Genomic DNA, 24,820 nt, shown 5'->3' with positions numbered 1-24,820 from the left:
GTGGGGTGGACGGTCCCAGGTCGGGGCGCGCGGGGGCGGAAGCGGCCGAGGCTGCGACCGCGTCGGCTGTCAGAGCTGGAGAGTGGCTGGGCGAAGCTGCCATGGAGCGTCAACGCTGGCTGCCGCTGGAGGCCAATCCAGAGGTGAGCGCGACTCTGATTTCGGCCTGGGGACCCAGGCGGGGCGACGGGAACCGGGCTGCCAGAGCTAGTCTGGGGTGGTTTGTTTCTAAATCGTGTTCTCTGTTTCGTTTCCAGGTCACCAACCAGGTGAGTGAGGTGTCTCGTCGCTCGGGACCCCGGAGCCCTCCCTGGCCGTCTGCACCTCCACGCCCCCTAGGAGTCTGGGTTGAATTCCATGAGGGTACTTCTTGCGATATGATAGATAAATAGAGGTATGCCCATTTTAGGGCTGTCTCTCCCCCACCTGGCTCCTGGATGGAGGTGCCTCCAGCTGTTTCGCCTTCTCTTGTGGTCCCCTGCCCCGGTCACCACGTTCTCTGGGTTTGAGGGATGTCCACCCAGTATTCCTACTCATTATTCCCTTTTCGTTTTGCCTCCCGCTCGTGCCGATTCCGTAGTTTTCCCACCCCAGTATTTCTGGGTGACTAATTTGCCTGCACTACCTGACTCCAAGCTTTGTAAACTCGCCCACCCAGTCCTTGTAATTTCATCCACCGCCTGCACTGTGAAATCATCTTTCAATCATCTCTTGCCCCATAAAGTCACTTCTCTTCCCCGTCACGCCCCTTTTCGCTTCCAGTTTCTTTAAACTGGAATTCAATTGCTTTGATACCATAGAAAGCCCCGTATCTTTGTTCCCACACTATCCTTTGCCACGTAAAACCTTTTAAAGTTCGTCTGGGTTTGGAGGTTCAAGTTCAGGTTTCTGGGAACATCCCCCAGAAACTCGATTAAAAGAAAATACGTGCTACCACGTAAAAACTTTTGACTTGGTCAGGTGTATTTTGCCCTACATTCTCAACAGCTAGTTTACTTTTTACTGCCGTCTTAGTTTATTATATGAAAAACTTTCCTCTCATAATCTCATCACCCAGGAATAACAATTTGTCGCGTAATGAATTGGCTTTTGGTTTTCAAAGCTTGTAGAAAATTCCTTATTTAAGGAAAGGTAGACATATTTGAGTGTCGACAGCAAACTCTTTGGGTTTTTTATTCGGGTTTATTATATGCTTTTGAAATGACTTTTATTCTCCCAGCTCTAATTGCTTTAGTAATCTAGAAAAAGCTTAAAACCCAGCCTATATCTTTTACATTATTCTTATGGGGGCGTTTCCGATCAACATTAATTTTGTTTTGTTTTACCCATTTGAAATTTGCTGTTCATTATTTCCCTAACACACTCTGACAACTTTGTAAAGTGCGAATAATCTTCAGGCAGGAGAAGTCAGCATTTGCAACTTCTGGTTTAACGCCATAGTGAAAGAAGGATATTCCTTTCAAACTTACCCAAAACTGTGTTTACGCCTTTTGTGAAAAATCAGTTTGCCGTATATCCGGAGACTGTTCATTCCCATTGATTTGTTTCACCAGTACCACACTGATTTGATTACTGTACTTTTATAGTGTCTTATTTTTCAAAATTGTTTAGAATCAGCTTGATGATTTCCAGAAAAAAGCCCTGTTGTGATTTTAATGGTGTATGTGTGCCTAAGTCTAGAACTATGCTTTGGGGAAACTTAGCATCCTAATAATATTGAGCCTTGCAATCCATGAAAATGGTACATCTCATTATTTACTTGATTTGTTTCAACAGTTTTTTTGTAGTTGCAGCGTGGAGATCTCGCACATATGTTGTTAGATTAATAACGCAAGTATTTAGTAATCACTTGGTGCTATTGTAAATTATACTGTTTAAAATTTTTAATTTCTAATTGTCCATTTCTAGATATAGAAATACTATTTTTAATTAAAAACTTTATTTTAAATAAAATTAATATGTTCATAACTAAAGATAAAGGAAACACATATCCTTGACTTCAGTATTTTAGGTAATTGTGATTTCCATGATTAGGGTTACTGAGCATCATTTGAATATTTGCCTTGTTGGAAGCTTCTGTAGCCTTTTCTTGATAGGAATTCCAGTTTTTCAGAATCCTTCTTTTTCTCTCAGGTATTCCATTTTGCATACTGCATGAAAGGCAGCATCCTTATAGTAAGGTGTTAGACATTCTTTCAGTGCAGAGTTTTCTTTCTGGCATGTTACTACCATGAGGATTCCAGTTTCCTTGCAACATTTGGAAAAGTCTTGAACTTGTTTGGAACATTTTTCTTGGGCCTTTTCTAATTATTTTAGAGAATCAAAACACCTTTTTTGACATGTCTGAGATGCTGCTCTGTCGGGTCAAATGCCATCTCAGCAACAGAGCTGGAGATACTGGTTTTTATATGTTGACTTTGTACCTTGTTAAATTTACTTATTCTGTTAGCTTCTTTTTTTTTTTTTTTTTAGATGCTTTGGGATTCTCTACGTGGGCAATCATATTCTCTGAATAGACTGTTTCATTTCTCCCTTTTGAATCTGTATGCCTTTTATTCCTTTTTGCAACATTAATAGGATAGAAATAAGAGAACACTTTTGCCCTGTTTCAGATGTTAGGAGGAAAACATTTGATCTTTCATCATTAAAGATGTTAGTTATAGGATTTAGGTAGATGCTTTTTATCAGGCTAAGAAAGTTCTCTTCTTTCCCTAGTTTGCTGAGAGTTTTTTTTTATCATGTATCAAGGTTGAATTTTCTCAAATGACTTTTCTGCATCTCTTGAGATGATCATTTAAAGAAGAGAAATACAGATTCTACATAATCATAGAATCACCCAGCAGTCACCACACTGTTGTCCATGTCCATGAGTGGACACCCACTTTATCCTTTTTGCTCTACCCTCCACCCCCTAACCCCCCCCTCCCGCCCCGCCACCACCCCAGTGATTTAAGTCTTTTCTGAACATGCCTAGACCCTAGAGCTGAGATGTCTTCCAAAACTTTATCATTCTTGGTCACCTTCCTTTGAGTTTGCTTTTGTTTGTCATTGTCCTTTGTAAAATAGGCCTCCCAGAGTGATATCATAATTCACTCTGAATATTCAATCTGTGTTGAAAATAGTGGATTACTGCACTTATTCTGAATAGTACTTTTTAGTAAAATTTTCAGTTATACTTTATATTCAATATTATTTTGTAATAGTTTTAAGTGTATAGCCTAGTGCTTAGACTTTTATGCAATTTATGAAACCCCCCCAATAAAGTCTAGTACACACCTGGCACCATACATAGTTATAACGGTGTTATTGACCATGTTCCTTTCCATCCCGTGACTGTTTTGTACTTCCAGTTTGTACTTCTCAATCCCTTTTTCACCCAGCCCCTCAATGCCCCTCCCGCCTGGCAACCTTCAGTTTTTTTTCTCTGTACCCGTGAGTCTGTTTCTGTTTTGTTTATTTTGTTCTTTAGATTCCACGTATACATGAAATCATATGGTATTTGTCTTTCTCTGATGGACTTATTCCACTTAGCATAATATCTGGTAGGTCCATCCATGTTGTCTCAAATAGGTAATATTTCATTTTTTTTTTCATGGCCAAGTAATATTTCATCACATATATGCAAAACACCTTATTTATCCAGTTGTTTATTGACAGGCATTTAGATTACTCTCAAATCTTGGCTATTGTAAATAATGCTCCTTTGAACACAGGGGTGCATATGAGGTCTCTCCAGAAAAAGTCCAACCATTGTTAATATAACGAGAACAGTTTGTGCTACATCATTGTAATCTGGCAGCCAAGGAGAGTGGACTGGAATGCGCATGCATGAACAATGATGACTTCACTGCACTAGTCAGTGGGGGCTGTGGATGCCGTTGAGCAAGCATGTATATGAGGTGGCTTTTGCACTCAAAATGATTGTGTGAGTAAAGCAATGAATCTGCATCAAATTTTACATGGAGCTTGAACATTACTCCATGGACATTATTCGAATAATTCAGAAGGCCGCCACTATGGGCAACTGGTGATTGGCAGATTCATCCTGACAGTGCACCCGCTCAAGTGTCACGTCTTGTGCAGAGTTTTTGGTGAAACATCAAATCACTCAGGTGACTCAGCCCCCTTACAGCCCAGATTTTGCGCCCTGTGACTTCTGGCTTTTCCCAAAACTAAAAATCACCTTTAAAAGGGAAGAGATTTCAGACACTCAATGAGATTCAGGAAAAATATGGTTAGGCAGCTGATAGAGACTCCAACAAATGCTTTTACAGTGTTTTGAACAGTGGAAGAGATGCTGGGAGAACTGTGTGAGGTCCCAAGGTGCCTACTTTGAAGGGGACTGAGGAATCACTGTCCTATGTACAGTGTTTGTTGTATCTTGTATCTGCTTCAATAAATGGCTTTATTGTGCATAGTATGTGGCTGGATACTTTCTGGATAGACCTCATGTATCTTTTGGAATTGGTATTTTGTATTTCTTTAATAAGTACCCAGAAGTGGAATTGCTGGGACATAAGGTAGTTTTTGTTTTTGTTTGTTTTTAATTTTTTGACCTCCATACTGTATCCCATAGTGGTTGCACCAATTTACGAACCCACGAACAGCACACAGGGTTCCCCTTTCTCTATATCCTCACCAACATTTGTGGTTTGTTGATTTTTTGCTGGTTGCTAATAGCCTTTTGACAGGTGCGAAGTGATATTTCATTGTGCGAAGTGATATTTCATTGTGGTTTTAATTTGCATTTCTCTGAAGATTAGATACATTGAGCATCTTTTCATATGTCTATTGGCCATCTGTATGTCCTCTTGAGAGAAATGTCTATTCAGGTCCTCTGCCCATTTTTTAAATTATATTGTTTGTTTTTTTGGTAAGTTCTGTGTGTTCTTTATAAATTTTGGATATTAACTTCGTATCAGATGAATCATTGGTGAGTGTCTTCTTCCATTCAGTAGGTTTTTTTGTTATTGTCGATAGTTTCCTTTGCTGTGCAAAATCTTTTTAGTTTGATATAGTCCCATTTATTTATTTTTTCTTTTTCTCTCTTGCTCAAGGAGATATAGCGAAAAATAATAATACACAGAGGAATGTCAGAGAGTTCATTGCTTGTGTTTTCTTGTAGGAGTTTTGTGATTTTGAGTATTACTTGTAAGTTTGATCCGTTTTGAGTTTATTCTTGTATATGGTGTAACAAAGTGTCTTACTTTCATATTTTTTGCGTGTATCTCCTCAGTTTTTCCAGCACCGTTTATTGAAGAGACTGTCTTTATGCCACTTCATATTCCTGCCTTGTCATAGATTAATTGACCGTATAGGCATGGGCTAATTTTTGTGCTCTGTTTTGTTCCATTGATCTGTGTGTCTGTTTTTATGCCATTTCCATGCTGTTTTGATTACTGTAGTGTTGTGTAGTTTGGTATCAGATAGCGTGATTCCTCCTACTTTGTTCTTCTCTCAATGTTGCTGTGTCTATTTGGGGTCTTTTGTGATTCCATATAAATTCTAGGATTATTCTAGTTCTGTGAAAAATGCCATTTGATAAATGAATTCAGTAAAGTAGCAAGATACAAATTAAAATGATACTTATTTGTATGGTAGACTAGCATTCTATCACTTTTGTTAACAATTGCATAGTCAGTCCATGTTGAGCCTGAAGAGAAGGAAACTCTTTTTCTCTTAATTCCACTTAAAATGTTTTCATTGTTTTCCCATTCTGTACTGAAATAATTTAATTAACTTATTTTTACCAAATCTGTATTAAAATTTATTTTGCTAGTTTCCAGGTTTTAAGAACCATCATTTTTTCATTTAACTATTGGTTATGCTCCTGGTTTTTTATTTTATTTATTCATTTTTAGAGAGAGGGGAAGTGGGGGGGGGGCGAGAAAGAGAGGAAGAGAAATATTGATGTGAGAGAGAAAAATCAATTGGTTGCTTCTCATACATGTCCTGACCAGGGATGGAACCGCAACCCAGGCATGTGCCCTGACTGGGAATTGAACCAGTGACCTTTTGGTTTGCAGGCCAGCACTCAATACACTGAGCTGGTACTCAATCCATACCAGCCAGGACTAATTCAATATATATATATATATATTTTTTAAAGATTTTATTTATTTTTAGAGAGGGAAGGGAGGGAGATAGAGAGAGAGATAGAGAGAGAGAGAGAGAGAGACATCAATGTGCGGTTGCTGGGGGTCATGGCCTGCAACCCAGGAATGTACCCTGGCTGGGAATCGAACCTGGGACACTTTGGTTCCCAGCCCGCACTCAATCCACTGAGCTACACCAGCCAGAGCTTTAATTCAATATATTTCTTATTAAACATATCTAGGACCTTACTTTTGACCAATCATGTTATCCTTGCGTAGTTTCTTCTACAGGCAAAGAAATGGAGGGGTATTCCCATTAAACAGGAAGGTCTTGTCTTACAGGACCCGGGTGTGAGATGAATGACACTGTTTATGTAACATGGCATGCTTTCCATTGGTTTAGCAATTTTTGACCAGAGTGCCACAAGAATTTTTAAAACATGCAATATCTGACTATTTAGTCAGGGGCACTGACCTCTTTTCCTTTAAATTGTCAAATTAAAAAACAAAAAATAACAGTAGCCAACACAACAATAGTCACCTAGTGTGAATGCCCTGTCTTGAACCATAAGTTTGTAGGTCATAGAGTCAGTCACGTTGCATAATAAGGTTATGTCTAATTGGTTAATTCTTGGTACCAGAAATCCTTATATACAAGTATAGGCACCTGATTTTTTTACAGTCAGTTTGGAGCAAAATGGGTAGGTAATTACTATTATTATTTTTTGTAAATCAATCAAAATTATACCTATTTTTGTCAGATTGGCAAAAAATATATTTGTTGGTGTGCTGCAGAATTTTAGTCATCAGTTTATGTGTGCCCCGAGATGAAAAAGGTTGAAACTCGCTGGATTAGCAAGATCTTATCTGATGATCTAATAACCTGTGACTATTCTTCAGGGAGAAATACCCAAGGCACCTCTTTATTTTTAAATTTCAGATAATGTTAGACCAATAGATACTATAATGTATTTTTGAGGTACAGTATAATGATGAATTCTTAATATTTTTTAATTTCCTTTTCTCCTTTTTTTTGTCATCTGAAACTTTTTTATGATGGAGTATTTTAAAAAATCATCAACTTCCTTCAGTGCAGACATTTGTTAAGAATTTATTGTGACATTGATATCATTCTCATTATTTTACATTTTCTCTTTGCAATAGATTAGAGCCTGACATTTTATTTTCTTATGAAATCTTAATCCAAAAACCACTGTTCTACTGCTACAGTTGTCTTGCCAATTACAAGAGAGGCAGTGAAGTCGAGCAGGTTTCCCTGTGTGCCCGGTCAGGAAGCCCGCAGTCTGCTTCTCAGAGCAAATAGTCTCTGATGTTCGCGCAAGTCATTTGGACTTCTTTGGCTTTATATACTCTTTGCTTATTGATATGATCCGTGATGTTTACCTATTTATGTTTAAACTTCAGGCCTCGTTTTTGGTAAGCAGGATAAAACGTGTTGGTAAGCAGGATAAAACCTTCTAATAAATAATTATTGACTAGAACTTAGATGTATCTCATTAAGAATCAGGTGCTGGAAATGAGTTTTAACATATCAGTCGAGCCAGTGGGTATGGGTTTGGTGAAGTATTGGCTTATTATATTCAGCCCTAAAGTAACGGATTTTGAAAAAAGTTTTGCTCAGTATGTAATAAGGTTTAAATATTTGTTAATTGATAAAAATATATTGGTATCTCTTCTTAGCCTGTTCATGGGAAACCTGCTTCATTCTTACTGCATATCAGTAATATTTATACCTTGCTTTCCCTTTTATGTATCAGATACACGGTACTTCCCTGTTTATTGTTTCCTTATTAACACTATTTTTTCTTCCTTTTACCAGTTTCTTAAACAATTAGGTCTCCACCCTAACTGGCAGTTTGTTGACGTGTACGGGATGGACCCCGAGCTCCTCAGCATGGTGCCGAGGCCGGTGTGCGCAGTGCTGCTTCTCTTCCCCATTACGGAAAAGGTAGTTGTGCAGTGAGACACAGGGTTTCAGTACAGGCAAAGTTCTCTGTTACTGTTCGGTTGAAAATTACACCCGTCTTTAGGAACAGAAGACTCCCTTCTTTCATAAAAAGGAAATCTAGGCTCAGGGATACCTTAAAAACCTAGTTTTCTTGAAGAGGTGATATTTAGATTTTGACTTATAGATGGACAGTAAAGCCCTGAGTTACCCTTTTAAATTTGGGTAATTTTTCTTTTTTAAAAAAATGTGGTTAGTTTGCCTGAGTGGTGGTTTGATGTGACATTTAATCACATTTTGATGTATAAATTATAGAAAAGTATATAGTTTAGAAGTGTGTGTGCCCTAACTGGAAACTGAACCAGCGACCTTTCGGTTTGCAGTATGAGGCCCAACCAACGGAGCCACACCAGTCAGGGCTGGAAGTGTTTTTTTAATTATGGGCTTTAATAGGTGATGTTTATTTTGTTTGTTGCAAGGATCAGCAAACTTTTTCTCTAAGGGGCCAAATAGTAGATTCTTTCAACTCTGCAGGCCTTACAGCCTCTGTTAACAATTATTCAGCCTCACCTCTAGCGTGAAAATAGCCAGACAATACAAAAATAAACTGTGCTTCTGAAAACAGGCAGTTGGACAGATTTGGCCTGCAGGTTGTAGTTTGCTGACCTCCCTACTCTATTGGAATCTGAAAATTATAAGAAAACAATAGACAAAATAATAAAATCATCTTTCTACTTTCCCTCTGTTGCTCCTCCTCACTCATTTTTAATCTTTGTATCATTTTTAACTCTTTTGACAAATGGGGCACAGAGACATCAGTTTGTTACAGTTGCACAGCTAATAATGGCAAAGCCAGGATGTGAACTCTGCAGTCAGATATAGAGCTCACACTTTCAACATTCATCACTGCACTGTATTGTTTTACAACCAGTTATTAGAGAGAATGGTCACTGTTTGTTATGAATATTGTATGCTTAGAAATAGAGTATGAATTTTGTTATGATAGTATGATTTAATGATATAGAAATGCAAAAAATAGAAGGTAAACATCCTCTAGTAATCTCTTACCCCAGAGATAACTTATTTATGTTTTTGTGTATCCTTTCAGGTTTTTCTTTCTTTCTTTTTTTTTTTAAGATTTTATTTATTTATTTTTAGGGAGGGAAGGGAGGGAGATAGAGAGAGAGAGAAACATCAATGTGCAGTTGCTGGGGGTTATGGCCTGCAACCCAGGCATGTACCCTGGCCGGGAATCGAACCTGCGACACTTTGGTTCACAGCCCGCGCTCAATCCACTGAGCTACGCCAGCCAGGGCTTATAGGTCCTTTTTAATATATTATTTTCATATTTTGACTGTTGACTTTTTGCTTAACAGTATGAAATATTCAGAACAGAAGAGGAAGAAAAAATAAAATCTCAGGGACAAGATGTCACATCATCAGTGTATTTCATGAAGCAAACGATCAGCAATGCCTGCGGAACCATTGGACTGATCCATGCTATTGCCAACAATAAAGACAAGATGCACTTTGGTAAATGTTTCATTACTGCTGTTTTTGCCCCTCAAGGTATAAGTTATCTTCTTGAGCACTAGGTGGTGCTCTAGTTCTTTCTTTCAAAGTATTATGTAGCTTCTTTTCCTCCCTTCTTTCGTTTATAATGGGATGTATATACTGTTACAGCTATTAATCCTTCCCATTCTTTTATATTACTGGTAAACAGAGGTTTAACAAAACAAACAACTTAAGCCCTGTCTTTATCCCAATATTCTTATATTCCCCATTTACCAGTGAAAGGGTTTTACCTGAAAAAGAGGCAGCACGCTTCTAGTATTTCCATGTATCAGTCTCTTTGAGATATCAAACCTTTACAATTTCATCTTCCTTAATATTCTCAGAATCCGGATCGACCTTGAAAAGATTCCTGGAGGAGTCCGTGTCGATGAGCCCTGAAGAACGAGCCCGATACCTGGAGAACTATGACGTCGGTACCTCCTGTCTGTCTTAATTTCACGTGTGGGCAGAGTTCTGTGGGATTGTAGATTCGGTTTGGCGGTTTGTCTTGAAACTGTAGTTTTGGACAGTTTTGGATTTTGTCATATCCATTAAAAAAGGCATTTTGTACTTTTCAGGTTAACAGTACTGAAACACACATAAATGTTGATAACTTGCCACTTCTTTTCTATGTCCAGAGCTGAATGAGAGAAAAAAGTAGTTTGATTTACAAATTTATAAAATATCTTATGGTAGGCTATTTCTTACCATCCCTTCCCTATAATAAATCCATGCCTGACAATATTCTGTGTGTCTTTCGTGGGGAATTTGGAATAAGGCTAAAGACCAATGGAAAAAAAAAAGTTTAAAGGTAGATGTCAGACTATACTCTAGCTCTTTTATCAGCATAATATTTTTGCATTGTGAAGACAGAATTCACATAATCTAGTTTTAAATGATTGTACCAGTTCATAGAATTTTCTTAGAATAGTATTTAAATTTTATTTTTGAAATCTGTTTTTCTTTTGAAAGCATTTTGCCTTTTTAAAAATTAATTTTTCAATTATACTTGACATATAATATTATATAGGCTTTTTACCTTTGGGTAACATTAATTAAATTATAAGAAACAGTGTAGTTGTGTATATTATTCGTTAGAGCACAGGTGGCAAACACAAGGCCTGTGGGCTGAATCCAGCCCTCCACCTTGTTTCATCCGATCCGGCACCTAGTTTCTACCTGGCAGCGGTGCTGAGCTCCCTGCCCCTAGTTAAGGAGCAGTTACATTTACACAGCCTTAAAGTTACATTCGGCCCTTCGAGGGCAACTGCGAGGCCGATGTGGCCCCTGGGGAAAATGAGTTTGATACCCCTGGGCTAGAGCAATGCCTTATGCAGTTTGTCCCCAATAAAACCATTGATTAGATGATGTTGTTTTACCATTGTAAATAGTACTTCGACTATTTTAAGTTGTTTTTTTCTTAAAAAATCCTGCAGAGCTCATAAAACATCTTTATTTTACATAAAAACAAAATAAACAACATAGAAGTCGACTAATCCCAATGAGAGGTAGCCACCATTAATATTTTTTATAGGGAACATATGTGTATACACAATATTTTAAAGCAAAAATATGATCACACTGTAATATTGTTTTGTAACTTGCTTTTTTCACTTAACTTATCACAAACGTATTACATACCAGTAAGTATATATTTGACATGATCATTTAATGGCTGCATAGCTTTCCATTGTATAGTATTTTATGTAACCAGTAATTTATTGTCATAAATTAAATATTTTTCTCTTTTTCACTATTTAAAAAAATACTAAAAGGTGTATTATTGTAGCTAAATCTTTGCAAATATCCATAATTATATATGCTTATGTACAATTATACGTAACTATATGGACTTCTAGAAGAAAAATTGCTGGATCAAACATTTTGCATGTTTTTAAGGCTTTGATACTTACTGCCAAATTGCCATGCATTGAGGATTTACTTTCACCTGTAATTTATTACTTCGCCTATTTCTTTTCATCTTTGCTAATAGTAGGTATTACAAGAGCATTTTTTTTAAGTTCCAGAAACTAAAACCTCTAGCTTCTGATAAATGCATGCTTTTTGCTCCACATTCTAAACTGCTGACTGAAGCTGCATGACTAAGCACAAATACAGCCAGAGCCACAGAGGAGCATGCAACCTGGAGAAACAGATGAGCTAAGCTTCTTCTGTCTCTGCCTGTGAGATGCTTACTTTTACTCAGCTGAATAAAGCATTAAATGCTAGTTCTAACAATTCTGTTCAGTGATTCCCGCTTACACCAGGAGATTACAAATAACCCAATATTCTGTGTCCTAAGTCCTCAGAGATTTGTGGGTTGGAAAATACAGCCATTCATTTAGCTACTCAGAATTCATTCTTAAATATTTAATATTAAGCTTTTCCTAAATTTCCTCCAGTTTGTTGTTTCATCAGTGTTTTAGATGTTAAAATTTAATATTGTTGTTTTCATTTAAAATGTGGGATATAGTCATATTTTTTCCTATTAATTCCTTGTATTCCTGTTACAGGCTATTCGAGTTACTCATGAGACCAGTGCCCATGAAGGTCAGACTGAGGTACTTCACATTTTTCCAAAGTTTTCTTGCCATGTGTAAATTTAACCACAGCGTTGTTGTATAACATGTAGTTTTGTAAAATTACTTGGGCTTTTTTTTCCTTTTGAAGGAATTTGCTTCTGTGAAAAGGAGCCACAAAGTAGCATGAGGACACGCTTGGACAAACTGTTGACATGCATGTGGGCATCGGCCACCTCAGTTTGCCCAGTCCCTTGGGGAGACCGCACGTTGTGCGTTGTTTGCTTTGGGTGCCCGGGGGCCAGCCGTTTTCAGCCTTTTCCATCTCAAGGCGCATATGAACTAATGACAAATTCTGCAGCGCACCAAAAAAATATATAATATTTTTTGTCAACCTGACAAAAAAATAGACATAATTTTGATTCATTAGTACTGGATGACTATTTGACAGTCTAAGGGAAAAGAGGTCAGTGCCCCTGCCCAAAAAGCCAGGTAGTGCATATTTTCAAAATTCCTGTGGCACAGCAGTTGAAAATCGCTGCCCTAGCAGATTCCTTTGACTTGCAGGTATTTTGAGAAACATACCTGCACTACAGTAAGAGTAGGTAACCTGTATGACTTTCAAGAGTCTTATCACACCCAGCTTCTAGCAAAAGGCTGCATCATTCCCTTTGCTCAGTGAATCTGTTCTGGGGCGGCGTGATGATCTTCAGCATCTCTTCGTCAGCTGGGTCTTCAGCTTGGTGGCCGGTCCTCTCCTTCTCTCACTCTTCTTTTTCATTCGATTGCTTTCTCTTGTTACTGCTCTCCATTTCTTCTTTTCTTCCCTCCAAACCTTCCACTCTCAGGGGAAGACTGTCAAAAGGTATTTTGATCAAAATGAATAGAATTTAATTAAAGTCGTTTGGTGTATTTATAACATATTTAAGTGTTAACATCAGAAAATTACAGATATTTTTTCTTTTTCATCCCATGTGTGACTCGAAACCATACTTTTAAGGTACAAAGCTGCCATTGCCTTTATATTTTAACAATACTTTTAAAATACCTGATTTAAAAATAGTGAATTAGCCCTGGCCAGAGCATTTTGGTTGGAGTGTTGTCCTGTGAACTGAAATATCTCAGGTTCGTTTCCTGGTCGGCACATCTGTAGCCTGTGGGTTTGGGCCCTGGTCAGGGCACAGACGGGAGGCAACGGATCGATGTTTTCTCGTCTCACTGTTTCTCTCTCTGTTTCTGTCTCTCCCTTCCTGTCTCGCTGGAATTAAAATAATAATACAAGTAAAAAGAGTGAACTTAAATATTCCCACTATCTTGAAAAAAGTTTTAGAGGAAAAAACAGTTTGATACTATAGTATAACAGTTTTTCATAGATCAAATTGGATAACTGAATGTTTATAATCAAACCATTTAGGGAGTTAAACATTAATTCTTCCTAATTATATCATACCTTCTGGGTTGCTCTCAGGTTCTCCTTTCAGAAATATGGACTTCTGTTTTTTTGACTGTTTACACACACACACTCAAACACACACTCATGCGCGTGCAACATGTCTGAGTAGCTCCAGATTGGAAACTAGTGAAATGCTCTGTGTTTTGAATTGCTTTATATGAACCTGGTGTGTTCTTAACCTTCACTGTGCTTCGATTTTTGTTTTAAATTTATAGGGTTAAAATTAGCATTAATGATCAGTATGAAATTTGTAAAGTATGAAAACATTTATTTATATTGATAGAAAGGAACCAAATGCTTTAAAACATGTTTACTTTTTAAAAAGTGTCTTTGGGGCACTTTCTCTTGCCACCTTTTTGTTGCTTTATGCAAATGATGGCTTTAATGCCTCATGTCAGGTGCTGTTCACATCTCTTTTTCCAGATCTAAACTCCTTCATTCCTAAACTAGGATGCCTGTTTGATATCATCTGAATGACCACCAGTATTTTAAAATACACATACTCTTGTGTGAGTTTCTTGCCTTATGTCTTAAACATTTTCTTCTCTGATTTTCTTTTCCTGTTTCTTATAACAGTTCCACCATACATTTTCCCCACTATTACTAATATAATTTGAATTTGCTTAACTTCTTGCCTGGAAGATCAGCTGCTTATGTAAAGTCTCAGTCTTTAATGTTTTTTCTAATTCTCATTCATCTGTACACAGTTGTACTGGATTACCTGTGCCGGAATGTAACCTGAATCATTTGGCCATGCAGATGTTTCTAGGCCTTCCCTGGGTACATAGAAAGCAGTGGTTCTCAAGGTGAGCTGGAGGCAGAAGTCAGGAACACTTTTTCAAGCTGTATTCCCATGCGAATTAATTTCTTCTGCTCCATTCGCGTCTTTTATAGTTGAAGATCACTGCTAGACTGAGTCGTACTTTTGATGTATATTCTAGCCCTGAAGTGTATTAGGGGATAAAAAAAAAATTGGGAACCATTACCGAAGTATATGTAGTAATTATTCAGCCTCTGTAGCTTAGCTCTATGCAAGGGTTTCTTAACACTTGTTCCTTCCATTTTCAAGTGTTTTTGTTTCAAATATTTCTCTGTAGCCATCCCTCACTTTATTGTTGCTATGCTTTGCCTCTTGCAATTCCCTCTTTCTAAAAATATTCCCTCCCTCAATCTCTGTTCCTCCTGGTTTTTCCCATCTTTCAGGATTGGTTGTAAATACCACTTTCTTCATGAAGCAATCCATCCCTTCTATGGACTCTTTTATATCACTCATACTATTTTTATTTTAACTGTTTTCATATTCTTTTTAATTTATTTAAGATGTATATTTTCTTTTCACATATTAATAGCTCTGAAATTAGGATGTGTCTTACCATTGATATCAAAATTTACATACTTGGTGTTGTATAATGGTACATCTTATAACCATTAGATAGGGTGGCTCAGATTTGATGAAATGTGGTGTTGTATCACCCTTACTGTTGGCTCTTGGGCCTAGGATTGGTGGCTGATTCATCTGGGCTTGCCCCAAAGTATCCAACACTGTTCCTTGCACATAGGCACAATTTGTGAATTCATGCCTATATTTGTGAATTCGCCAGAATTAGCTCACAACTATCTTTAGTGGTATAAGAACTACAAAAAAAAAGGCTAAATCTTGTTTTTTCATAGGCCCTTGAATAAACAAAACATACGTATTAGCTATTGTTCTTCATTAAAGCACTATCAACATTTTGGGAAAGGCTCAGTTCTTTGTTATGTGGGGCTGTTTTGTGTATTCCAGTGTGGAATATACATTGTTATATACTAGTCACTATACATGGGTGTGCGAGAGTAGGTTTAGCGTTGTGAGTACATGGAACACAGAGTTCATTTTTATTCTTGTGGTAATGTATTTTTCCATCCAAACCACTGTAAATGTACTTTAGCCCACCCTCTATTTTAGTGACTCCCAGTCACTGAGGGAACAAAAGCCACACCATTCATTTCCAAATCCAGTATTAACTAGCTTAAAACTCCTGCAGCAGGCACTGTATTTTGTGGTCATCTCATTTCTGGTTCATCTATCTTCTGGGGACTTAAGTCTCGGCAGACTATTATCTCCATTACTCTCTGTATTCTAGCACACTGGTTTTTGTCAGTTCCCATAAATATCTTGGTTTTTCCCATTTGTTTTAGTTTATTTGGGCTTCCATAACAAAATACCTCCGACTTGCTAACTTAACAACAGAAATGGATTTTCCTCACACGTCTGGAGGCCAGAAGTCAGCATCATCAAGGTGCCGTCTGGGCTGGTTTTGGGGAGGCCTCTCTTCCTGACTTACAGACAGGTGCCGTCTTGCTGTGTCCGCATGTGGCCTGCCTTCTTTGTGCATGGGCAGAGGGAGAGGTCCCGTTCTTTTCTTATAAGGACTCCAGTGCTGTCAGATGAGGCCCCATCCTTCTGATCTCACTTAACCTTAACCTCCTTAAAGGCCCTCTCTACAAATACGGTCACACTGAAGGGTTAGGGCTATAACACAGGAATTTGGGGGTAACACAGGGAGGTCTATAACACCATCTTTGTGCTTTTTAATAACCCAGTAATCTTCTGGATAGACCCTTTCTCTTTGCATAGTTTGCACCTTTTCATCCTTTAGGTTTTACCTTAAAAGTAATTTTCAAAGAGACTTTCATCACTGTGAGGTATGTCCACTACTGTGAATTTTCTGTTACAAAATCCTGTTTATTTTCTTTCTGACACTTTTTAATAATCTGTAAGTTTCTTATGTTCTTGTTTATTCTGTTTATGAGTCCCATGAAGGCATATGTCTTTTTTTTTTTTTTTTGGCATTCACCTGCCTCCCCAGGACAGTGCTTGGCATACGTAGACATTTATGAGAAATTGCGTAGTATAAAGGTAAGGAGCATGGGAGGTAGGTTTTTATACTGACTCCCCTGCTTAGTAGCTTAGGCAAGGTACTTTCCTCAGCATAAAATGAAGATAACAGCATGTACCCTATGGGATTGCTGTGAAGATTAATGAGTTAGTCATGCAAAGTACTTAGAATAGTGCCTGGCCTAGAGTAGGCCTTCACTACAAATTAAGTGGTAATTTTATTTTACTAGACACTCGGAAAAATGGATGTGAGTGGTGGAGTATGACACTGAAGTAAAAGGATGAAGTCAGATCAGGGGGCAGCTAGAATTTTATAGACAGTAGACAACCACCAAAGATGGTGTGCTTGGTGTTCAGCGTGTTGAGTTTCAGGTGAGTTTATGGGCATCTGTGTAGGAGCTGGATATGCTAAAGCTCTGGGGAGTTGTCTAGAGTCTTTGCATTTGGGTAATAGTTAGAACCTGGAGAATTCTGTAGAGGGAGAATAGTAGTGGCCACAATAAAACCCTGGGGCGTGTAGGTGTTAAAGGAGTGGGCAGAGGGAGTGGAGCCAATCGCAACAGTGCAATAGCAATGCAGTCGTCACCAGCATCACTGATACTCTCTGTCAGAACGTTTTCAGGGGAACGGTGCAGGCAGGAGCCTTATTGTATGCAGAATTTGTCAACTAAATGAGGTATCAGTTGAGCCACCAAGATACAGTAGTCTTTTCGGAGGATTGGCCATAGCATGTTGCTATAGACTAATTGTTTACTATATGTTTTTCCCCATCCCACCATGGTTGTTCAGAAATTTGGGCAGTAGCCCCACTGTCATTAACCTGCACTGAATATTATTGCTTTTATGTTTCAACTTAAGATGGGAATCATAAAAGGACAACGATGGGATATGAGGAATTTAAATAAGTATTTTTAAAATTGTGACACAATGGTGGAAGCAATCTGTAAGTCAAATGTGAAGGCAAGGGAAAAATCCAAAAGGGATCTCCGATCAAGATGGCATAGGTAAACAGGGCTTGCCTCCTTGTTCAATCAGAGCAACATTACAACTAAAATACCACCACTCAGAACCATCAGAAATCAAGTTGAGTAGAAGCCTGACAACTATGGAATTAAAGAAACCACATTTATCCAGACCCGGTAGGAGGATGGAGATGTGGAACGAGCTGGTCCCACATGCACGTATAGTGGATAAAAATTTGGGAGAGAGGAGTCCCAGTCGCACACCAGGCCTCCCAGCTTAGGGTTCCATTGCCAAGAAGATGAGTCCCCACAATTTCTGGCTGTAAAAGCCAGTGGGGATTGAGTTTGTGGAAGAAACTTCTTGAGTCCCAAGCAGGTTCTCTTAAAGAACCCACACACGGACTTACTCAGACTCATTACCGCTGAGCTCCAGCACCAAGGTAACAGCCTGCAAGGTACCAGTGGCATATAGAGAGAAACTGAAGTGTCTCATAAAGGTGACATCTGGGGACAGCTTTCTCCCAGATAGAAAAGTGGGCAAAGGCCATTGTACCTTTTCTGAACCTTCCCCCACAGAACCATAGAGCGAGCAGGTGGGTGTCATATCTGAGAGACTCCATCAATCTTGCTAACACTGGAGATTGCCCCACTCTGGAGATTCCCCAGAGACTCTGCCCCACCCAGCTTACAGTTCCACCAAAGCTGCTTTTCCATATGAATGGCTGGTCTTGGTTCATGCTTCACAACTTCCTAAATTCTCTCAAACAAGCAACAGCCTACCTCAGTGAGCCCCCAACCCTGTACCTCTTGCTGAGTGGCCCCAGGCCTGGCACTGGCATCAACCAGCCTAGATTCACAGCTTAGCTTTGCCTGGGAATCTCCAAGCCCAGCATAAGTAGCAGCCATCTCAGATTGCTTTACAGCTCGTGCAGGGTGGCTCTGGGCAGAACACAGGTGGAGTCTGACCTTGGCTGCACCACCTGGGAAACCCTAGAGCCTGTGCACCTAGTGGGCAGCCACAGACCACATCGGAGTACCACTACCCTGCCCCTGCACAGCTGATTCACCATGGAGGGCAGAGGTTGGCTATGAGTAGTCATAGCCATCCTTGCAGCTGACTGACCTAGGTAAATTCCTCGCATTGATCTGCCAACAGCAACCAAGGCCCCACTACAAGAGGAGGGTGTACTCAGCTCATACAAAGGTCACACCTTGAGTACCCAGATAGCGGTCACTGTGCCTCTGGACTCTACAGGACACCTACTACCTTAGGCCACAGTACCAAGACACAGAGTCATAGCAGCTTTACCTAATACATAGAAACAAACACAGGGAGGCTGCCAAAATGCGGAGAGAATGAAACATGGCCCAAGTGAAAGAACAGATCAAAACTCCAGAAAAGGAGCTAGATGAAATGGAAATAAGCAATCTATCCAATGCACAGTTCAAAACACTGGTTATAAGGATGCTCAAGGAACTTAGTGAAGACCTCAACAGCATAAAAAAGATCTAGTCAGAAATGAAGGATATACTAATTAAAGTAAGGAAGAATTTACAGTGATATAGCAGTAGAGTGGATAAGGCCGAGAATCAAATGAATGATTTGGAACATAAGGAAGCAAAAGACCAATCAGAACAAGAAGAAAAAATTAAAAAAAAAAAATGAGCGTAGTATAAGCAGCCTTTGGGACAACTTCAAGAGGTCTAACATTTGTATCATAGGGGTGCCAGAAGGAGAAGAGAAAGAGCAAAAAATTGGAAATCTAGTTGAAAAAATAATGAAAGAAAACTTCCCTAATTTGGTGAAGAAAATAGACATGCAAGTCCAGGAAGTACACAGAGTCCCAGACAACATGGATGCAAAGAGGCCCACTCCAAGACACATCATAATTAAAATACCAAAGGTTAAAGATAAAGAGCGAATCTTAGAAGTAGCAAGAGAAAAGAAGTTAGTTATCTATACAAGCATTCCCATAAGACTGCAAGCTGATTTCTTAAAAGAAGTGTTGCAGGCTGAAAGGAGTTGGCAAAAAATATTCAAAGTCATGGTGACAGGGACCTACATCCGAGAATGCTCTACCCAGCAAAGCTGTCATTTAGACTTGAAGGACAGATAAAGAGCTTTCCAGACAAGAAAAAACTAAAGGAGTTCATCATGACCAAACCATTATATTATGAAATGTTAAAGGGACTTAACTTAAGAAAAAGAAGATCAAAACTATGAACAATAAAATGGCAATAATACATATCTATCAACAATTGAATCTAAAAAGCAAAGTAAGCAAACAAGAAGAACAGAGACAGAACCCTGGATATGGAGAGTGTTTGGTGGTTGCCAGATGGGAGAGGATTGTGGGAGAATGGGTGAAGAGGTGAGGGGATTAAGAAGTACAAATGGGTAGTAACAGAATAGCCATCAAGATGTAAAGTACAATATAGGAAATGGAGCAGCCAAAGAACTTACACACATGACCATGAACAGTGAATGGGGTGGGGATTGCCTGAGGGAGTCAGGCTTGGTGGGTGAAGAGGGGCAAAAGGGGAAAAATTGTGACAACTATAGTAACATAATACAAAATATATAATTTAAAAAAGTTGTGGTAATAACATTTAAAGAAGAACCCAAAAGGATATTTTATTTGCCTTCAGAGTCTACTTTTATTACTTCATTCATACTTATCTAAAAAAAGCAGTTTCTAAAGTGTGTGATTTGTCCATATTAATCTAGGAGCAATATGAGTAGATATTTCTTGATGATTTAGTTCTTATTTGGCTTTTAAAAAAATTAAAGTCTAGCCCTGGCTGGCATAGCTCAGTGGATTGAGCGCAGGCTGGGAACCAAAGTATCCCAGGTTCGATTCCTAGCCAGGGTACATTCCCGGGTTGCAGGCCATAACCCCCAGCAACTGCACGTTGATGTTTCTCTCTCTCTGTCTCTATCTCCCTCCCTTCCCTCTCTAAAAAATAAATAAATAAGATATTTTTAAAAAAAGAAACCTTAAAGATAAGAACATTTAAAAAAAAATTAAAGTCTGCTCAGGAACCTCTATGTGTATTTATAGCATAATACAAAATAATAGCAACTGCTACAATTGTTTTATTTTTATTTATTTATTTATTTATTTATTTATTTAACATTTATTTATTTTTAAGGATTTTATTTATTTCTTAGAGAGAGTGGAAGAGAGAAAGTAAGAGAGGGAAGCATTGACTGGTCGCCTCTCACGCCCCCAACTGAGGACCTGGCCCACAACTCAGGCATGTGCCCTGACCAGGAATTGAACTGGCAACCTCTCGGTTCACAGGCTGGAGCTCAGCCCACTGAGCCACACCAGCCAAGGCTGTTGTATTTCTTTTTTAAATAAACATGCCAGTATGAAAAAGATAGCAAAAGACACTTAACTATTAACATTTATTGACTTTGAATCTTTTTAAATTTATTTTTTAAGCAGTTGAAGTCAAACAATTGTGCGGGGGGCTTTTTCTTCACATTTTGTTATGAGCAGTTTCTTGTTTCATCAAAATCCTTTCTTAAGTTCTTCAGGGCTGTGTGCTGTCATGTGAATGAACCATAATTTAATGTCTAATTCCCTTAACTTTTGATGTTCAGATTGTTTTCAGTTTTTGAAGTTAAAAATATAACTTCCTTGAATTTCTTTGTTTATCCATGTACTCATTTTAAGTTCTTCCTTTAAGATAAGTTTCTTGTAGGTAGAATTACCTTGAGTCAAGGAAATGAACATTTTTAAGGTTCTTGTTACATAATAGGTAATTGTCTTTGTTTCATTTGATTAGCCAGGTAACCTGTCTGAGCACCTACTATGCTTTTTTTGACTCAATCAATGCAAATTTTCAGTGGGTAAAATAATATTGAGTTTCTTCTTTGTTAGGTATCTAAGTGTAGTTTGCATGGCTTTGTTTTATTCTGGTGTACACTCTTTGGTTAGATTGTGTTAGAATTACAACAAGATGCTCACATTTACTTTCCTTCTTTAAGGATTTATTTTTTGCTTTGACTTTGAAAGAACCTGTGAAGGTATTAGGAAGAAGCTTAGTTCTTACATACTGTACAATTTAAGTTCCTGATTATCTGGAAGAATCAGATAGAAGCATGGACTCTGATGAAAAGTGTCAGGCATTTTAAGCTGTATAGCATAGCTGGTTTTGCAAGAAATCTGAAATTGCAACTTTCTGATTCTTCTTCATTTTCCATATACTTTCCATATACCATTTTCTTTATCCCATTCCAACAGTACTTAAGGTAAATCTTTTGGGGGCACCTTCATCTTAAAATTGAGACATGTTCTGGAACTTCCAGCTCCTTTTGCCTCTGTCTCATATCTACTTTTTATTATTTCTTCTGCACACCATTCCTTGAATACAGGTGTGTTTGAAGATTATGCATGGAGTTGAATGGAAGACTTGAGTTTGAAAGAGGGAGTAAAAATTAGAATTAGTCATAGTGTGGAAAATAGTATTCAAATCATTCTTTCAGTTTCTCTCTTTCAAAGCACTGACACTGTGTCTCCATGCATGTAATGACTTCTTTATCAAATGTCACTTAAAATGACATATACATGGATTAAATTGGTTGTTGAAAGGTTAACAATGTAGTTACTACTTCATCCTGTTTACACTTTGTTTTCCTTTCTTAACAAATGTTTTGTCCTAATATGGTTGGAAATAGTCTGTTTTTCTTTTTTATTCATCTTTGGTTTTCTTTTCATTTTTTTCTTTTCTAATGTGAGGCTTTTGAAAATGGGGATATTAAAAAAATAATAAAATAAAATGGGGATATTAAACTGTGATTTTTTAAAGCACATTTCTTAGAGTGCTCATCAGTTTACTTTTCCAGGTCTGGCTAGATGTAACTCTTCTATCTAAAACTGTCTTCAGGAATAAAAATAGAGTCAAGTTTGTGTTTGGAGATGGTGGGTTTTTCTGTTTGTTAACTACAACTTTCCAAAGTAGAGATTAATGATAGGATTTAAATTTCTTTTCATTTGTAGTAAATGAGAATCTTATTTGAGGCTTCTCTCAGATTAGTTTGGCCAGCTTAAAAATGGTAAGCTTGAGTTTAATGCAATATATATATGTATATATATATATACACATATATATATATATATATATACACATATATATATATATATATATACACACACACACACTCATATCATTGCATTTACAGTGATTTCATACGTGGAGAATTGTAAATGGAAGAGAGAAAACATAATTGTTAAACCTTTAAGGGAAAAAAGTCAAGAATTTCTTGAAATCTGTTGATAAGTTGATTTATTAGGAAAGCAAAATGAAGAAACTTGCCATTATTCAGATTTTCCATGGGGTATGTAGTGGTATTTTGTGTATTTTGATATCTAGCACATGTTTTATTTTGATTTCTTGTCAATTGAATATGGATACTCTGAAGGAAAGTTTGTATGTTTTGCAGGAATCTGGTTTTACTTTCCAGTTTTAAATTTGGACTTTAAATTTTGTTTAATGCAATGTACTAAAATTTACTTGAAAATCTACAGAAATCCATTCAGAATTAATTTATAATTTTGATTTTAAACATCAGTAGTTTTGTTTATGTGTATACATATTCTCATACATCTGCACACACATGTCCTTGTTCTTTTTCCTTTCCATGTGTTGTGTTTTAGACTGAGTGGTATTTCTGAAATCTAAAGGGACATGCCACTGAGAGTTCATAGAAATAATTTAAATTTAATTGTCATGATCAAGTACATTATTTTATCAACAGATCAGTAAAAGGAATCATAATTACTGATGGTTATCAAGTAAGAAGCTAACATTCTTTTAAAAGGTTGAATTTTATTCTTGTCAGTATTTTATTTCCATTTCTGCCCTGTGGAGGAAAGAAGATACTGTGAAGAAAGGGCACACTATTCTCTGCCAGACAGCCACAAATATTGTAGATACTCAAGCCAAAAGATTCTCTCCTTGAGATACTTGGGGTTGTTGTAAACATTAGACATCATTTTGGGGTGCTACCATGTCAGACTTTACTACTCTTTAATGTCATTTATGGGCAAATGCGATGGAAATTGAGATGCTTTTCATTTTTTTCCAAGTATTATCATCATCTTAATTTTCACTGCTTTTGAAAGTCTGTTTGTTGTCTTAAAATGATGGCTGCCATTTACTAAATGCATCTTATAGGGTAGACACTATACTAAGCACCACATGTATCCTACTTTCATTTTCTCAATTCCTTAAAATAGGTATCACCTCATTTTACAGATTAGAAACTGAAGTTACTAACATGTCTTGGAATACATAGCCAGCAAGTACTGCCCGTGCTCTTAAGGCAACAAAATGAATAGATAATATCAAAATTGCTAAAACAGACAAAAATAGAGTTGTTAAACATCAGAACCAATAATTCTAAACTTTTACTTTAGTCTTTCATTTCTACCTTGAACAAAAAACTAATTTAAAATTTTTGGTCTATAAGCAAAGTTACACAGATCTAGGAATGTAATGTAATTATGTAATGAATTACGAATGAATGTTCAGAGTTGTACTGAATACTCTGTTTTTTGCGGCCCTTAATATCTAAGTTAGCTCTTATTTAGTAGTTGATTTTTCCTTATTTTAAACATAAATCTTGCCCATAAACCAACTATAGTCATGTTATGTTATGTTATGTAGATTTTGGAAGCCAGTAATTATTTTAAGTATTTGTCAGCTAATGATCCCTTTATATTCATGAAATTACATGGTTATAATGATATTTTTCTTAATAACAGATTACCCATTTAAATGAGTAAATGTTTTGGCTATAAGCCTAAATATACTAACTTTAAATTTGTATTTTAGAACAATTTAGACTTAAGCTTTTATAATAAATCAAATACTTGATTTGCTTACTCATTTTTAGAGAGAGAGGGGAAAGGAGGGAGAAAGAGAAGGAGAGAACTATCAATGTGTGGTTGCGTCTAGCATGCCCCTGACCAAGGACCTGGCCTACAGCGCAGGCATGTGCCCTGACTGGGATTTGAACCAGCAACCCTTTGGTTCACAGGCTGGCACTCAGTCTGCTGAGCCACACCAGCCAGGGCTTGATTTCTTAATAGAGAAGTACTTTTAGGCCCCTGTTTTAAAAAGGTCTGTCTCATTTCATTTTATCCTTTATAACATTTCTAATTCTTTGATTATTATTGGATAGTTTAATCTTTTCATTTTTTTATGCACACAGAGCCATGTCCATTAACTGAAGGAAAAGTTAGGTGGCTTTTTAGACAGACACTCTCCCCCCACCTTTTTATTAAAGTCCAGCTCATTTATTTTTAGCTTTTATGGCATTTCTAATTTTTTATTATTGACAGTTGAAAGAGCTATTGACTCATTTTTATATATGCAAAGT

The 24,820-nt window shown here is 37.5% G+C and overlaps 1 protein-coding gene and 1 pseudogene across 2 annotated transcripts in view; one reads left to right on the top strand and one right to left on the bottom strand.

Annotated features, from left to right (window-relative positions):
* Positions 1–24,820, top strand: part of UCHL3 (ubiquitin C-terminal hydrolase L3) — a 46,034-nt gene continuing 21,214 nt past the window's right edge. For both annotated transcript variants that reach the window (XM_028526472.2, XM_036011287.1), the window contains exons 1-6: positions 1–143; positions 258–269; positions 7,936–8,064; positions 9,438–9,594; positions 9,960–10,045; positions 12,129–12,176. In XM_028526472.2, the coding sequence (XP_028382273.1) occupies positions 102–143; positions 258–269; positions 7,936–8,064; positions 9,438–9,594; positions 9,960–10,045; positions 12,129–12,176 (474 nt within the window). In that variant the 5' untranslated portion in view covers positions 1–101. The remainder of the gene's footprint in view (positions 144–257; positions 270–7,935; positions 8,065–9,437; positions 9,595–9,959; positions 10,046–12,128; positions 12,177–24,820) is intronic.
* Positions 1,429–2,784, bottom strand: LOC118497329 (annotated as a pseudogene).

The sequence above is a fragment of the Phyllostomus discolor genome, chromosome 11, assembly GCF_004126475.2.
Source record: "Phyllostomus discolor isolate MPI-MPIP mPhyDis1 chromosome 11, mPhyDis1.pri.v3, whole genome shotgun sequence".
In the NCBI taxonomy this organism is placed as follows: domain Eukaryota; kingdom Metazoa; phylum Chordata; class Mammalia; order Chiroptera; family Phyllostomidae; genus Phyllostomus; species Phyllostomus discolor.
This window is presented reverse-complemented; position numbering and strand designations above follow the sequence as displayed.